The sequence below is a fragment of the Peromyscus maniculatus genome, chromosome 11, assembly GCF_049852395.1.
Source record: "Peromyscus maniculatus bairdii isolate BWxNUB_F1_BW_parent chromosome 11, HU_Pman_BW_mat_3.1, whole genome shotgun sequence".
Taxonomy (NCBI): domain Eukaryota; kingdom Metazoa; phylum Chordata; class Mammalia; order Rodentia; family Cricetidae; genus Peromyscus; species Peromyscus maniculatus.
In genome coordinates this window covers 97695079-97713148 of record NC_134862.1, presented here as the reverse complement: position 1 = coordinate 97713148, position 18070 = coordinate 97695079, and the positions used below count along the sequence as shown (strand labels likewise).

Below are 18070 nucleotides of genomic sequence, written 5' to 3'. Positions count from 1 at the left end.
TTCATTATAAATATGTTTATTTTATAATTAATTTAATTTTACCTATCAGCCACAGATTCCCTTGTCCTCCCTCCTCCCACCCCTCAGCCCTCTCCCTCAACCAACCGCCACACTCCCACCTCCTCCAAGGCAAGGTCTCCCCTGGGGTGTCAGCCCAGCCTGGCAGATTCAGTTGAGGCAGGTAGGTCCAGTCCCCTCCTCCCTGCACCAAGGCTGAGCAAAGTGTCCCAGCATGGGCCCTAGGTTCCAAAAAGCCAGGACTCATATATATATATATATATATATATATATATATATATATATATATATATATATATATATATATATATCATTCCCTTCATACCATGGCCTCTGTAGTCACTATTTCTTGTCATGGTCTCTATTTCTCCTCCCCTAGCCTCCCTAGCACCACAGTGGCCCTCATGCATGGTCCTCTGGCCACACCCTTTTCTATCCCCAAATGCTTCAAGCTCAGGTCTTCCCTGTCACTAGGTTTCACACTTCCCCTGGATGGCACCTGCTTCAGACGCCAGAGGTTTTGCATCTCATTTGCTCAGTCCTCTCTATGGATTCTTCTGTCCCTGCAGCTTGCTTGACATTTACTGTCTTATTCTAGCTTCTTCCAAGGGGATTCTGACTCAGTTTCCAGCACACATACCTTTTTATTTCCCTCATAACCCTTATGACACCATGATCATCTTTTCTTTGATGTGTTACTTTTCTTACTTTGTTATGACTGGATGGTCCATCCACCCTTTTGCCTGCTTTAATGCAAAATTATTTGGACTGAGGCTGGGTCTTCAGTTTTATTTGTCAACATGTATCTATGAATAGCAAACTAATATGGGTAACATATCTCCAGAAGATATTACATTAGGCAGTCTAGACAGTTACAGAGAGTACAGTTGATCATGATAAGATTCATTATTTCATGATGTTGAGTCTTCAGCATAAAGGATAAAATATGTTCAGAAATAGCCACAGTTCAAAGTCTGTCCTTAATTATTCTTTTAAAAATAATGTTTTTGGATTTATGTACTTGTAATTTTATGTGAGTGTGTTTTGTATATATGCATGTGTATCATATACGCAGTACCCAAAGAGGGCAGGAGCAGGCACTGATTCCCTTGGAACTGGAGATACAGATGACCGTGAGGCACCATGTAGATGCTGGGAACTGACCTCAGATCCTTTTTGCAAAGAACAGCCAGTGTTCTTAGCCACTGATCCATCTCTCCAGCCCCTGAGGCGCTCACAGATGTGGAGAACCTGATGGCAGAAGGGAGAGTCTCCTGAAGGTGGCTGTGCTCTCACAGACCTCATGCCTTCTCTAGGGGGCTTTCACAATGCCCCGTCTATTAGGCTCTCTACAGTCAACAGCTTCTGACTGAGCATGTCTGCCGTGCAAGCTACTCTGTAAAAAGTAAGTCTCTGACATTTTTAGAAGAAAAAAAAAATGCTCAGGACATTCAAATACAATTTATTCAGCAGCACACTGAAGAAAGGAAACAGTCTAGATAGATTTCAAAGGGCCTCAAGCGTACAGGCATTCAAAAGAGCAACTGATTTCCAAGAAGAAAGCTGTCCATCTTGTTATCCCTCAATGCTAGACAGAGCACACACTGAGGCCTAGGTTTCTCTGCTGACAGCTTCAAACAATCATTTAGAGTTCAGACTTCAACAGCACATGGACTTGTTGATGCAGGAGATGAAGCACCAAGGTTTAATCGGCTTCTTTGGAGCTCATCTCTCTGTCCTTGAGGGATATATTAGAATTCACCAAGGAAGACTGAGGAGATATACAGTGGGTGGGATACTTGCCACACAAATGTGAGGGCCAGTGTTTGAATCCTCAGTGCCCACATAAAGGCTGATGGAGCAGCCTCCCTGAAACCTTATTTTTCAGGGCAGTCATAAGAGATCTTTAGAGAAAGCTAGCTGACTACAGGAGCCAAATTTGCAAGCTCTGGGTTCAAGTGAGAGACACTGACTGGATCTATAAGGTGGAGAGTGACTGGTAAGACATCTGGTACCAATGTCTGGCCTCTACATACATGCATACGTTCATGTGTTCACATGGGTGTGTGAATGCACACACACACACACACACACACACACACACACACCCACACACACCACGTATGCATGTGTGCTTGTGCATACATGAATGCCACACACATATACACATACAAAAAATTTGCCAAAGAACCAAAAAAGCCATGACTTAGTTTCCAGCATGCATTCTTCAAGGTAGCCTATGCATATGTAAATTCTAATGAAATAAAAGTAACTCAAATTTTGGAGTTGTTTCATGTTTTCAAGTCAAGTTTTTCATGTGTTCAGCTCCATGGAAGCTGGCTAAAATTACATGTCCACAGATTCAATTGGAAAGATGCAGTTTCAATGTGCAAATAGCAAATAGTAAATGCTATATATTTACCTGCAGGGTGGGCTTGGGCTGTTGTTACTTTAACCCTTCAAGGCATAGTCAACAGAGTGAAGACCTACTTGAGTGAGTGCCAGGTGTGAATTTGCCCCTTTTTTTCCTCCCACACTCTAACTGCAGCTTTAGCACCAGAAAACTGATCCTATTCTGTGTAGTAGAGGGCAGATCTGAGGCAATTCAAGGGAGGAATGGACAGAAGGAAGAGAACTGACCTCTGGTGCCAGGCTAGGGCTAACCAGGTGGGGAGTTTGGGGGCCAAAGTCAGTAGGTAAACTATAGCAGCTGCTTTGACACAATGACTACCAGAAAGAAATGCTGCTACTGAATGGGTTTTAAATTGATCTTGAGTATTGTGTACTGTTACCCACTTCTAAAGTTCCTGCAAACATCCATTAGCTAAAATTCCCAATGTTTATTGTGAATTGACTTCTTAAAATCTGTTGATGAAAGCTAGTTCTGAATGAATTCATCATAGCAAGGATGCACTGGTTTGCAAAGTTAAATGCTATTGTCTAGTTTACTCATTCAAGCTTCTACATGACCTGGTATCCCTTTCTGTTAGGTACTGGGGGTGTGGGGAAAAAAGTGTTCTCCTTACTCTTCCAGTTCATCGTGCCATGGTAAATATAGACTTGTAAGTACAAATACTATAATTTAGTATGATTGCTGATTAGAGAGAAGCATGGGGCAGGGAGAGACCAAGAAAAGGAGCCTGGCACAGACTGTGGGATGAGATCAGGAGAGGTAGGAAGGAGGCAGTCCTAGGGATAAACTGATGTAAGAGGAGCCACATGGGCTGTGGTGGACAGAAGTTAGCTGGTGGATGGTACAGGGGCAGCAGTAAAGAGTGAGGCAACCTACATAGAGTCTTACAGAAATGGAGAAGTGTTAAGGATGGCAAACACTAAAATAGGACTCCCCATTTCATGGCATGTGGTCAGGACCACCAGATTAGCAGAGGGAAAGCTGGAGGCATCTATTTGCTATATAAATATGATAAGGATTTGTTTCCCTGGAAGGAAATTAGATTTTAGGGAGCTGACTAGCAGGAAAGAGGCTCCTTTTGACATGGGGGAAGAATCAGGAGGGGACTATGAGAAAACTGATAACTAGCGTTGGAAACGAACCTAGTTAGGAGAAGCTGGAGAAATGAGAAGGATGTGAACAAAGGCAGAGGGAGAAGGGATGAAAAAGAAGAACGAACTGAAAAATGAAGATTTACGATCGGTAAGATTTATGAAGAGTGACATAGTATGTAGAAAGATGGAAGTTTAAGCACAGCAGGTGTGGGACTGAGGTGATACATAAGAGACCAGGAAGAAAGGCAAGGCGGGGCAAGGGGTGGGGTGAGAGAGAACTGAGCATTGAAGATGGAGGTCTAACAGCATGGTGGCTGCACAGACCTTCCGTCCACGAGTACATCCCGGTGAGAGCTTAGCCTTTGGCAGCTTTCAGTCTTTATAAGAAGGTAGAGACAGTACTCTAGATCCAGAGTTATGTGAACTGAAGGGTCTAGAGGGGCATCAGTAAGCCAGGTACAGGAAAGAGGAACTGGAGGAGCTCAAGGTGGACCATGCCCAATTTGCCTTTTCTTTTTCCCAATGTTGATGTTAAGCTGGGATATAGTTTTGTATGATTTCACCCTAAAATGAGTTGATCTTACTGGGCCAGCAGTTCTTCTGAGAAAATAGGGTCATAACCCAACCTGGGCTCTTCCCACTACTTGATAAAGAGCCACAATTCCTGATGGGGGTGAAATTGTAGAGAAGTGTGTCCAGGTTTTCCTGAGGCCACACTGTGTATTAACACTTTCTGTTTAGATGTAAATCAGAACAGGAGGGAAAGAACACAGGCTTCTTTGAATTTTTTCCATATGTACTCATCACTCTCAAATCTTAGACCTGCAAACTGTGTCTGATTTCCTGCAAAAGTGGCATTTCATAATTGACTGTGCTTGGGTTAGTAATTTAAAAGTTTATTTTTTATTAAATTATGAATGCCTGTGCATGTGTGTGCATGCGCACACACAGGTACTTTTGGAGGAGGCCAGAGATATCAGATCCTCTGGAGCTAGAATTGCAAATGATTGTGCCTCATGTGTGTGCTGGGAACTGAACTCAAGCCCTTTGGAAGAGTAGTAAATACTCTTAATCACTGAGCCCTCTCTCCAGCCCAAGTTAGGAAATTAAAAGGGTAAGTTTGTCTCTACTTTGTAATAGTGCTTAATGCCATTGATGATTGGTCCCTTTGCAGCCCCCAAGCCAAACATTGGGACTATATTCCTTTGTAGCCTCAAGCCAACATTGGGACTGTATTGATTCCCTGAACAGGTTATCCATGAATGCACATACACAGCCAGAGAATGGATCTAAAGCTACATTGCTTCCCAGAGGAAAACCTTATTTCTTTGCATAGTTATTTCTGGCGAGGGAACATTGCATAATGTTAAAAAAAAATTGAGGACATTTCTTATAACACATTCCCCTGTATCATTTAAAGTTATATTTTTCAAGGCATGAGATCTAAACCCTTTCAAACATTTTATAAGGGGAAGTGGGAAAACAGATACATTTAGAAAATAACTTAAGAATGTGGGTTTGGTTGATGAACCAATACTAGAGACCCCCTACTTTATCAGGCTTGAGTTTTAGCCAAAACAGGTTGGTAACATCTTTAGAGATCACCCATTATCATCAGAGTATCCATTTGATGGTTTACCTTTCCAAAAAATCCACTGCTGCTTCCTTCCTTTCATAGAACACCAAGCTCTCTGACATGAAGCATTCTTTATATAGAGAACATCATTAGTGAGCTCCTAGCGAGGAGCCATATGCCCCATATGTGGAATTTTCCATTTTATTCCCCATTTGCTGGTAGGAAGTTTAGATCTAATATTCCAAGGTACAACAGTCCTTTCAGTAGAAAAGTAATGAACAAGTGGTTTGGGACTCTATCACGGCAACGGACTCCACGATCCTCTTTAGATACTTATGTATGTATGCTTTGATTTCTCCATAAGTAAAACAGGCCAATAAGAAAGGTTAACAAATAGTGGATCCCTACAATAGCCTACTGAGCATGTTTTTCTTCCATAAAGAAAAGGGCATCACACACCCCAGGTCCCAAACCTCAGGGGCTCATTGTCGTCACAGGGTTGGTAATTCCAGATTTTTTTCCACGTGTATTGTATATTTATGACTAGAAATGAGTGGAGTCATCTGCCACCATTTTCACACAGAAAGTGGTTAACATAGCTCTCCAGCATCCTTATAGGAACAGATCATTTTATTCCTACAATGTGATTTCATTTAGCAATTCTCCTTCTCAACAATATTTAAATTGTTCTCCACATTTGGCATTAAGCAAAATGATGCTTCCACAGGCATCCTGACACAGGTCCCCTTCTGTGCATGCGGATGAGTTTTAGGCATAAATAATGAAAACTTAACTGCTGTGTTAAGGAATTAAGATTTTGAATTTAACCGACAATACCAATTTGTCTTCTAAAGAGGGCGGGGGGTATCTCTCTGTACATTTCTTCAAACAGCCTGGTGGGATATCTCATCCATTGTGTGTGTGTGTGTGTGTGTGTGTGTGTGTGTGTGTGTGTGTGTGTGTGTGTTATAAAATCCCTGTTTCTTGGGGTCCACCACAGCCTATCTGCACCATAAAATCTTTATGTCTGTGATAGTTCTTAATATCTCCTTCAGTATATTCTTTGCATATATACCTAGTAATTATATTACTATCATTCTGATTTGGTTTGAATTTATTGAAGGCAGAGGCTGATTTCATTGGCTTCAGCTACTTACTCACTGTTAAAAGGTTTAATGATTGAGATTTTGAGGAGCTTCATATCCAGGTATGTATTTTTCCCTATAAAAAAGCAAATCTCAAGGACTTAAAGAACTTGAAGTAATTTACTGTGAGTGGCTGTGTATGGTTTACTCAAGCCTATAGGAGAAGGAGACATAGGATATTATTTTATTTTATTCTGTCAATTTTATTCTTCCTGCCTTGTTTGCTACAAAAAGCTTATAAAGTAAATTAAAATAGCACATACAAACATTTTCTCCAAACCACAGATTTGTCCTGGTTACCTTGAGGGGCAGCCTGCAGGGTCTGACCTACAGAGGGCTCACTGGAAGTACATCCGGCAGATGTACAAGCTGCAAGTGTGAAGCTGTAGGTTGTGTATGGCTGAAGACCTAGAGGAGCCAACAGAAAATAAGAGAGGGTTATTCATTAACAATTGAGCACCGGAAGTTACATGCAGATTTGTAGAAATGCTCTGCAAGGCAGGAACCTGTAGCCTCACATGGGTCAGACTGGAACCCACAGTCCCACATAGGCCAGGGAGGAACCCACAGCCCCACACAGGCCAGAATGGAACCCACAGCCACACACAGGCCAGAATGGAACCCACAGCCCCACACAGGCCAAATGGAACCCACACCCCTACATAGGCCAGGCAAGTCAATCATCCCGGCATAAACTTCCTGAACAGTTATGCTGATCAAAAGTTTCTGAATGCTCAGCCATCAGAGATACTTCAAAATTTATGATTAATAAATTCTCAGATCCCCCCTACAAGATGTCATTAAAACTGTCCCACTTTTTGTACCAGAACATCTACATCCCGAATAGCTGGTTCCACCTTGAAGAGTGCCAGGGTTCCTCCTCATTTTGTTTCAAAGTCCTTCCTTGCATTGTGGTGAGACACTTCTGTCGCTTCCCCCCTTGGGGACCCATAGAACCAATCTAATTTCCTTTCCACATTACTCGTTCTTTAAATATTTGTAGACAGTTACCAAATCCCTCTGAGTCTTTCCTTCTCCAGACTAACCACCCCAGCTCCCGTGACCGCCCCCACATGAAGAGGGGAGAAAACACTTGAAAGGAAGGTTGGATGCCTCTTGTCTAGCCTCAAGCCATATTCAGTTCTTGTTAACACCAGCTTACACTTTTAAGAAAAACAAACAAACAAACAAAACCCGCTGCACGTTTTCCCCAGGTGTATTCGTGGGGCACATTGTTCTTCTGCTGGATGCACTGCTTTTGTCTTTACACACAGATCGAGGAGATTTCAATGAGGGCGTAGTCCTTATTTACTTCCACAGCATTTATAAAGGAACACGGCTCAGCAGTTCCCCAGCAAGGCCTCAGAGGGAACAAAAAATGGCTTGATCTATTTATGACAGAAGTTGTCCATGGTTATATGTCACTGCTCTGTGGCTGATGACCTTGGCCAAGTTACCTAGCTTCTCTTTGCCTTGGTCTACTGATCTGTAAAATGGGGAATCACTATAGCATGTAGCTTATATGAGAAGATGAAATGGGATGCCAGGTAGTATTTCATATCAGCAGGAGTAACATTAAGGCTCTGCAGCACTCAACAAGAAGTATATTGAGGCTTACAAGGTCTTTCTTCGATTCTTGAGAAAATTCAAACAATACCAAAGCGTTCTCAAAAAAAAAAAAAAAAAATAGGAGACTAGTGCTTTGTCAACAGTCAGATCACAGGCTGATTTACGGCGCCTACTCTGTGGTTAGTATGTGTGCTTTCCACACCCTTCCAGCTGCACGCTTACACATTTTATACCGGGGGGCATGATTCTTCCTGCAGATTTGTTCCCACCTTATCCTGTCACTTCATGCAGATTGCTCGAGTTCTGTATTTTTTCTTTACAGATTTCCACTACTCTAAATAATACACCAGTCCCTTTCATCTCCTGAAATAGTTCTTTCCTTGCACAGCGTTCTGTGTCTTTGGTGCTCTAGGCATCTTTTTCTTGCCTTTCTTGCTATGGCACAATTGCCAAAAGAGCCAGGCCCCCGCTTCACCTGTGAGTCTATCCTGCCAATGGTGACGGCACACAGTAGATGCTTGCTAAGTGAATGGAGGAGTCAGCCCTCAGATTCGTTCAGGACTGGAGTGCTGGTCTGGGTTCTCTGAGGAAGCAGCGGCCTGAGGAAGCCGGAGCTGCTTGACATCCAGCCGCTGGGCCTTTTGTGTCTCCTTATGGACCCAGCGATAAGATCCAGGTACTTATTTGATTGTAATCTTCCATTTGGTTGCTAGGGAGGATTTACATAATTTTGATATTTACCTGATTTTTAGATGAGGCAATATGACTAAAGATCTAAGCCGTCCCCAAATCATATAGCTTTGATAAAAGCTTATAGGAAGATGCCAAGCTAATAAAACATAAGAACTCAGAGAAAATGGAAAGGGACATCCAAGAGTGAAAGCCAGAGGTCGCAAGGGCGAGCTGGTTCAGCCCGCAGTGCCAGCCTTTCTACCCCACTTCTGAAACAGTTTCAACTGTACCACTATCTTTCCTTGTTAGAGTGCACGTTCTCTGCAAATAGAGAGGGCATCTTTGAATGGCTTCTGCGCTCCACGCCCCCATGCCTGTTTTATGAGTCCAGTGATAACTTTATGTTAGCTTAGAGAACAGCTCCATGAACAAACATGGCCAGGGTAAGGGCTATGAGATGTGATGTTCATCACAAGTATGACCCCACCAAACAGGACCTTTCTCATGGTTCCACAAGCCTTTCTGCCTACAGCATCTACTTTGCTTTTTTTTTTTTTTTAATTTTTGATATTCTCCTTGTTTTGTAAAGTGTTAAATAATAATGATGTAAATGTAATTTGTGAGTAGTAAAGTTTTCTGTGTTTTCACAGATGAAACAGGTAGGGCTGAGGGAAGGATGGAAAGTTCCAAGCACTTCTGCTCTTCCAGTTCTAGTCGCAGCCCCCACGGTAAACGGCTCACAACTGCCTGCAACTCCAGCTCCAAGGGCATCGGAGATCTCTGGCCTCCCTGGACACCTCCATGCAAGCACACAGATACACACATTTAAAAATCAAATACATCTTTTTAAAAAAGTCAAGAGGTATTTGTTGGCATGTTTATCTTTCAAGAGTGTTTTCCCAGAAAAATCTCAAAAAGAAAAAAGTGATAGCCCCATCCTCTTTGACCTCTTGTGTTCTGGCTCCTCTGGTTCCCTGTGAGCAGCAGGTGCTAAAGACAAGTTTAGGAAGGCTATTAGAAGAGAAAACACATCATCAGAGAGCTATGTCAAATCTGATGAGATGAACAGGGTATTTGTAACATGGAGGTTAGGGGAAAACCCATGGCTATGGACAAGAAACTGACATGTCCTTCTGATACAGCAAGTCCACAAAATGGCCCCATGAATCAATGTTATTAATAATGGTTCTGGGGAAACTGGGGTATTCGGAGTATTGAAACCTGACTCCAGTATCTTCCCCTGGAGACGAATCAATGCCAGATAGCCTGTCCTCGTTGGCTTCCTGCTGCTGTGATGACCAGAAGTTACTCAGGGCCGAAAGGGTTTATCATGTCTTACAGGTTAGAGTTTACCATCAGAAGTGGCCTGGGAAGGACCTCAGCAGGAGCCTGGAGGCAGGAACTGCAGCAGAGGCCATGGGGGAATGCTGCTTTCTTGCTTGCTCCCTGTAGCTCACTCAGCTACCTTTCTTACACAGCCCAGGGGCAACCTGTCCAGAGTAGGCTCCACCCACAGAAGTCTGAGATTTTCAATACTCCCACCAATGAGAAATCAGGAAAAAACTCCAGAGACATGACCACAAGCCAATCTGATGGAGGCAGTTCCTCAATTGAGAGTCTCTCCTCCTGGGTGTGTCTAAGCTTGTGTTGAGTTCACAAAATCTACGATGTGGATCAAAAATGTGAGACCCCAAACTCAGAAGCTCCTAGAAGAAAACACAGGGGAGATGCTTCAGCATGTTGGTGTGGATGACAATGCTCTGGCTATAACCCCAAAGCACAGGGAACAAAAGCCATTGTAGGCAGACAGAGCTTCGGCCTCGTTAGACTGAAAAGCTTCCGCACAGCCCAGAAAGCAGTCAGGAACATGAAGAGAATGTTCAGGTGGGAGAAAACACCTATTAACCCTTCATCTCATGAGGGCTCACTATCCAGAGCGTATGAGGAGCTAAATATGAACAATGAAAACTAAGCAATCCAATTAAACTGGGCAAATGATTTAAGTGGAAACAATTCCAAAGAAATACAAATGGCCAACTGGAAAAATGCTCAGCATCATTATCTATCATGGACATACAAATCAAAAGAGTTAGAGCATACTACTCTAGTCAGAATGGCTATTATAAGAAATGAGAAAATAGAAAATACTGGTGAGATGTAGAGACAAAGGAATGTCCATATGCTGATGTTAGGAATGTACATAATTGCTATCACTATGGAAAAAACAGACTAATCAATCATATGATCCAACTATCCCATAACTGGGTATATACGTGCCAAACACACACACACACACACACACACACACACACACACACACACATACACACATACAAAGAGACAGAGAGAGAGAGAGAGACAGACAGACAGACAGACACACACACACACACACACACAGAGAGAGAGAGAGAGAGAGAGAGAGAGAGAGAGAGAGAGAAAGAGAGGATAAATTCAGTATGTGGAAGATCCATCTGTGTTTGCAGTGAGTGAATTGATAAAGGAAATATGTTTACTTAATACAATGAAATGTTACTCAGTCATGAAGAAGAAGAATACCCTTGTATTTGAAACAAAAATAGATGGAACTAGAAACACACCATGTTATGTGAAATAAGCCAGGTATAGGAATACTGCATGTTACTTTTCACACATGTAAATAATAAACCAGTTTCCTAATTATAAAATAGTCATTATTTAAAGTTGAAACGTAGTGGGAGTGGATAAAAGAGGACAGATGCAATCATTGCACACTATAGGCAAGAAATGAAATATCACACTAGGCATCATTATTGTATAAATAATTACACATTAAAATAAACAAAATAAAATAATAGTACTAAGATTTGGTACACATAAAGGGTCTTGTGATATTTGTAGATTTTCAAGATTTATTATTATTATTATTATTATTATTATTATATTATTATTGCTTTTTGAGAAAGGGTTCTCTGTGTAGCCTTGGCTGTCTTGGAACTCACTTTTCAGGCCAGGCTGGTCTTGAACTCAAGGAGTTCCACCTATCTCTGCCTCCGGAGTCCTGGGATTAAAGGCATGTGCCACTGTGCCTGGCATCAAGGTTAAAGCAAAGTCACTGAACTGTTTGCAGATCAGAGTCCCCAAGGTGAATGGAAAACTGACTGAAGGACCAGAAGAGGTGGGATGCAGGTCAGGACCACAGGAGAAGCCACAGAGGATGGTGGTCACAGTCTCTCTAATTCCTGAGCAGTTTGTCCTCAGTAGCTTGGGTCTATCCTAGGAGTGTGGGAATACGTAAAGGGTTGTGTGAATTAAGTGGAAGAATCACACAGGCTTGTTTCCACTGACAACTGCCAGATGCCACACAACTTCACGGGGCCCACTCTAGACTCTTTTAACAGAAAACCTCTACCTTTCCTTATATAAAGCAGTCTTTTGTGCAGCATCAGGACCCACGTGAACTGAGAAGTAGACAGAAGAACTACTCAGGCACAGACAGACTTCCATACTGTCCTTTCATGTTTGCAGCTCAGAACTGAGTGTGTGACACCATGACTTTCCTGTTAGGTGCTGGGACTTCCCTCCCCCCTGTGTGGAGGTTGGAAAGAGAACTGAGCACAGAAATAAAGACCTTCAGCATCCTGAAAGCATTATTTGGTAGCCTGGGATGAATCACGCCTAAATTCAGCATGCAAAGTTTCACTTTTGTGAGCCAGTAAATGTCCACTTATTAAGTGTGTTAGCTTGAGAGACTGAAGAAGACTACAAGTTTTAAAATGACTGATGTTATTTATCTCTGTACAGGGGCATGCTATATGTGAGACCACATGTTACACATGGGTGCCATAGCAGCTGTTACTCCCTCCTCCCATATGATGAGCTAGCAACTTATGGAGGAGAGATTTAAAAACGTGGATAATCTATTATGTGTATGAAGAATTTTCCTCTGAATATCCCCCACATAGGAGCCATTATGCCCACTTCATAGACAGCAAAGCTGAAGTTCAAAGCAGAGAATGTAGGAGCTGGCCAGATCAGAGCTGGAGCTAACTCAAGCTCCATTATCAAGTACTAAGTTCTTGTAGCACAGAAAGTCCACAGCTAGAGGAATTCAAGTTCAGCACCAGTGATGGCCTCTCCCTCTGACGATTAAACACCACCACACAGAAGGATGGCAGAAAACATTGCAACAGCTCCTTTAGACGGAGTATGTTGGCCGGTATTCTGGTGGTATGCATCTGAGCTCCTCTTCAAATGAAAGAACTATGTTGAATGGCTGGAGTTCAAACAGAAGAGAAGACAGACCTCAGAGTTGTTCCCAGTGGTTCCTCCACGTTTACTTCTCTCTTGACCAACCTCTACATCAGACATAAACGTTAGAGGGATTGTGATCATAATCAAGGGAATTTGTTATGAAATTATGTGACTAGCGCCAGTGGAAGCTGGGGCAGGTGCTTCCCACCAAGGCTAATGACCAGAGTTTGATGGCCAGGACCCATGGTGGAGGGAGAGAGCTGACTCCTAAGGGTTATCCTCTGGTTTCCATACACACATTAAGGCATGGGTGTGCCCACATGCATGCACACACACAATAACAATTGTAAATGGCATCACTAGAATACTAGTGCTCATTAAGCATACGCCTTTCTGTGACTCCCACGGGTGTTAACAGAATCAAGGCTCCTTTAATGCCTGCTACTGTCTTCTCATTTCACAGATAGTGTATAACCAGAGAGGTGGGGGGAGCGGCACAGGGTCACAGATGTCAGAAAGGGTGACGCTAATGTTGCACCTTGAATAGCTGGGGTGAATAAGGTAGATGGCAGCAACTGAGTCAAACACCTTAGTGCTATTAGGAGGACAATGACTTAGGTAGCTCAAATCCCCAAGAAAGCTCCAGTTGTACAAAACCCCCAAGTGGAATATATATTTCAATCTTTTCATGTTGAGTGTTATCACATGTGCACAGGCAGGAGAGCATGGCTGTTAGAAGCCCAGAGACTCCAGGTAGACCATTTGGGTTCTGACAGTTACCAAGCTATTAACCATGGCCAGAGTCAAGGTGTTTGTCCCCTAGGTGCCTTAGTTTTCACACTTGAAGCTGCAGTTATGATTGGTTAACTGACAGCTTTAGCTACAGATGAATCAAAGACAAATGATGTCTAAATGCATCATCCTTAATAAGTTTTAAATCTTGTATTTTTTTTTGTACAATTAAGAGGGCTATTTTAAACAGCCTGCAATGAAGCATAAGCTTCCACCAGGCATGGGTGATTTACATGTACCCAGTGACCTTTCCTATCAATGGCTCAGTAGAACTCAATAAAATCTCCACATTTCAATAGGATTTGCTGTCATTTTAAGTGAGCCCCTATCGGTAGTCCTTAAACTGAGATATATATGTGAAATATTAGCAACAGGCAGTGAAAAGGGCACACCAATTGAAAACTCCTCATGAATTGATCAGGACGAGAAGAGGGAACTAAAGAGACGTCTCAAAGGAACCATTCCGACTGTAACTTAATCCTGAAGTCGAAGAGAAGAGGGAGAAAAGAAAACATCATTCAAGTAACCAATATCGAATGAGAAGAGTGAGAAATAGCGTCACAGAGCGGAGAAAGGGAAGCGCAGGGAGACAAAGCAGGCATTTAACAGCTCAGAAGAGCAGAGATGACGGCGGCGAATAATTCCACAAATTTCCCTACAGGGAATCATGTTCTCTTTGAAAGGAAAGGGGCATCATATAACCAAACTCATTACAATCACACTTCCCGCTAACATTACTTTCAAGAGTAATATGCGTCAAAAAGAGACTGAAAAAAAAAACCCACCGATGGTTCATAAAAATATGATTTGGCAAAGGAAACCTATGTCAATGTCAGTTACATTTGTGATATACTCTAGAAGGAACAGCTGGCTTCTGGTTTTTAATCTCCAGATACATTGGCAGGAAAAGGCATTTTCTTCATTGTGACTTCAGATAGAAATCACAGCTCTAAAGCATCCAACCAATGCTGCTGTAACGGTCCCTGTTATTTTCTAAGAAATTTCCAAATAGCCTTATGTGGGGGTGCCATTCTAAAGGGTCATCTATGGTGACCAGATGAGTTAGGAGGAATTCTAGCATAGAGTGACTCCAGATAACAATGATGCCAACATATTTCAGAAAAGCTTGGTCGAGCATGTTGCCTCACACCTTTGATCCCAGCACTAAGGAGGTAAGTCTAGTCAGATGTCTGTGAGGCCAGCCTGGTCTAGATAGCTAGTTCCTGGCCAGCCAGGGCTACATAGAAAGATATTTGTCTCAAAAACAAAAGCAAAAAAAGGAAGATAAAAAACAACAACAACTAAAAAACTTGAAGAAAGAGTTTGGAAGGTTCACACCACACTGAATTGGTGTCTAAGCAGACAGGTAATGAGGCTGATAATGCTTACTCTGATGTAAGCATTGTGTAATGTATACATTTGTTGGAAGATCACAGTATATATAGTTGATTTATGTTTTGTGACACTAAGGATTGATCCCAGGGCTTCTAGCATGCTGCTCAAGGTTCTATAACTCAGAGCTGTAGCCCTAGATCTCTGTCTTTATTGAAACAGGGTTTCAAGTTTTGATTATGTTCAGACACAAAAACATAAACAACATGGAGAATAAGGGCTAGCTAGAGTCACTGAGACAAAACTTAATGAATTAGTGGTCTCTAGGCAGTGGACCTTGGAATACTTGGGATTTGGGAAGAAGAGTTATATTCCTTAGAAATTAGCATCTAGACAGTTCTTGACTACAGTTCTTTGGGCTTAATACTACAGCCACTAGCAGGCATAAAAGAGGAGAAAAGGAATGGTTGATGCTACGATTTTAAAAAGTAGTTACCAAGGAAGTTTTCCTCAGCGTTGGAAAACTGGAAATGAAGTCAGTCTTTATGTTTATTTTCACAGGTCCTTATGCTTGTGAAGCAAACACTTTATCTTAATCTTCCAGCTCAATAAAACGTTATAAATACCATGACAATAAAGATAGTTTGTCACCACACAATGGACTTATCTAAAGGGAAACCCTTCACAAAGATTTTCCACATTTGGTCATACTGATGTTCAAACTACATTTTCTCGTTTTCAAAAGTGACTTGTATAATATTGGCATCAGCATAATGCTAATACTCAACTTTCTATTGTAAATGGAATTGTTAGGGTTTGTGTTATTTAGCATAAAGGGCTTTTAATAACTTCGAAGTGAACGAGAGAGAGCAAATTGACTCCAGTTCACTATTTTAATGGCTGGATGCACCTTCTGACTGCAATGCAATGATGAACAGCCCCTAAGTAATCCATCCGGCAACAGATTACCCAGAGTTCAGAGACACACAGCCCTTCCCAGACCTATGGCTAAAGAAGATGCCATTCATTCGTTCATTCATTCATTCACTTTCCTCAGTGGACTCAGCCACTGAGGTAATCTTTCCACCCTTCTCTCTATCCCTACAATACAGGCTGGCTGTAGAGCCCAGAACTGCCATCCACATGCTGTGGGTAGGACAGAACAGAAGATGGATTTAGTCATAGGTGACCTGGGAAGGTCTCTATTGATGAGCTTCCATGTGCTGTTTGCATTAGTGAATATGAGCTGCAGGGAGCTGCTGTCTCCTGGGTCCCACGGGTCTCGGTGTGGGGAGATAGCAGACACTGCGCAGTTTACTTAAAGCATTGATAACACCTCTAAATAATTAACTGAGGACTTCCTGTCTTCAATTACTTAATGCTTTTTTTTAAAAACATCTTTAGAGGATTATAAGCAATTTATGGGTTGCGAGTGATGAGGGCCTTTGCCACTATTCCCACAAAGCATTTACGGGATCATGTTTCAGAGGCTTCGAGGTAATTAAAAGTAAGCATGGAGACAACATGGCTGTGGCAAGGTGCTAGTGGTCCCTCTTGCCATCCCCCGGACTGAGATCCTTCAGGCTCCAGGAAGGCTAGTGCTACAACTTCATTAGGGCTCTGTTGCTTAGGGAATACCAGGGTTTGGAAATGAAGAGAAATCTAAATATGCATTTCAAGCATCTCAGGCAGCCCTTCAACAAACATCTGAGACAGTCTAGGAAGCAAATTCCATTATCTTTCTTTATTCCATGAACTTAGTGAAACACCCATCACATCACAAATGCTTCTGTCCTGCATTTGGTCAGTCAGCTGACCATGGACCTGGTGTTCTCTGACGGAGAAAACACACCACACTGTGGAGATCCTGAGTTTAGAGATGTTTGTGCCTAGCATCACTTCTGTTCCTTATAAACTGTGTTTAGCAAGCTTTGGACCCACTCTCCTTAGGGCTCTATTGCCCAAGTGTGAGATTCTCTGGCTGCATTTAAGATGGATGGATGGACCAAGTGACTTTGGAGACTATCACAGCAACGTAGTCCAGATGCAGAGAACTGAGTGTGGGTGCACAACCCCATTAGATACATCTCTAACTCAAGCCCTGCACTCAGTGCCAGGGAACTCGGCAAAAGAGAACAGAAAGACCGTAAGAGCCAAATGGCCAGAACGTCTGCTGTGAGATAGTGCATTTGACATACAACAGAATCTATGCCCAGAAAAGTCTCAGTAGTATGGTTACCTAAGCAAGACCAGCACAATGACAACACCAGTGGACCACTCACTGACTTCCCAGTGTGGGTGGGGGAAATCCTCCAAGCCCCCACCCCTAGATGAAGAGCTGCAGGCAATTAATGGATGCTGGAAGACAGAGACTCAGTCCTCCCTAGGGAGGACTCCCCCCTCCACACACACATCCAAGCCCAAGTGGTCAGCCCCAAACACATACATATCTGAGTAACAATAATGAATTCAGCGGGTTGTATTCATATATATGGAACAGTAAAAATTAAGGATAAATATAGGAGGGTTTGGGGGATGTGGGAAGAGTTAGAGGGTGAGGTATAAATAAATGATGTAAATATAGCACCGTGAAGGAAAATTTCAAAAAGTAATAAGAGAAATATAAAAAAGGATTATTTTCACTTTATGATATTTGTAAAAGTTTAACTTACATAGGAAAACTTTAAAATATTGATTCTAATGCAAGGACTTCTGGCACCAATATGTGTGTATAAATTTCTCTATGACATGAAAATATTGATTAAGAATGACCATGAAAGGAAGAATCAGTGGAGCGAAGGGATTTAAAGAGAGAACTTTGAAATTATTTCATAATTAATGAGGCCATCCATCCTGTGGGTTTGTACACTATCACTGAATTTGGTTTGTTGAGATTTCAAAGCCAATCTCTCATGTGAACCAGTACAGCTGGCAACAATACAAAGCCAGGCTGCTGACGAAGATAGACACCATTGAGCCACAACGCTCCAGCCTTGCCTCTCAGTTAACTGTGAAACCAGTATGAACTGGTACATGGCTTCAGGTGGCTATAGCTGACTTTTAGAATTTTAATTCACATTCAGTTATGATGCCATTGTCCACCCAAGTCCTCTATATCACCAGCCCTGTACCCTGCACTGGCCTAACCACCATCCTTTTACTGGTCAGCCTTCTCTGCTGCCAAGAGCATCCTAGAGCCAGTGATTGTAGCTAGAGTTTTCCTGCCTGG

At 42.3% G+C, this 18070-nt stretch overlaps 1 protein-coding gene across 1 annotated transcript in view; it reads right to left on the bottom strand.

The window, feature by feature from the left end:
• The window catches only part of LOC102928770 (usherin), a 418898-nt gene that overhangs the window by 118113 nt on the left and 282715 nt on the right, over nt 1-18070 (bottom strand). Inside the window, exon 35 of the mRNA XM_076548181.1 lies at nt 6547-6654. Within this exon, the coding sequence (XP_076404296.1) occupies nt 6547-6654 (108 nt within the window). The remainder of the gene's footprint in view (nt 1-6546; nt 6655-18070) is intronic.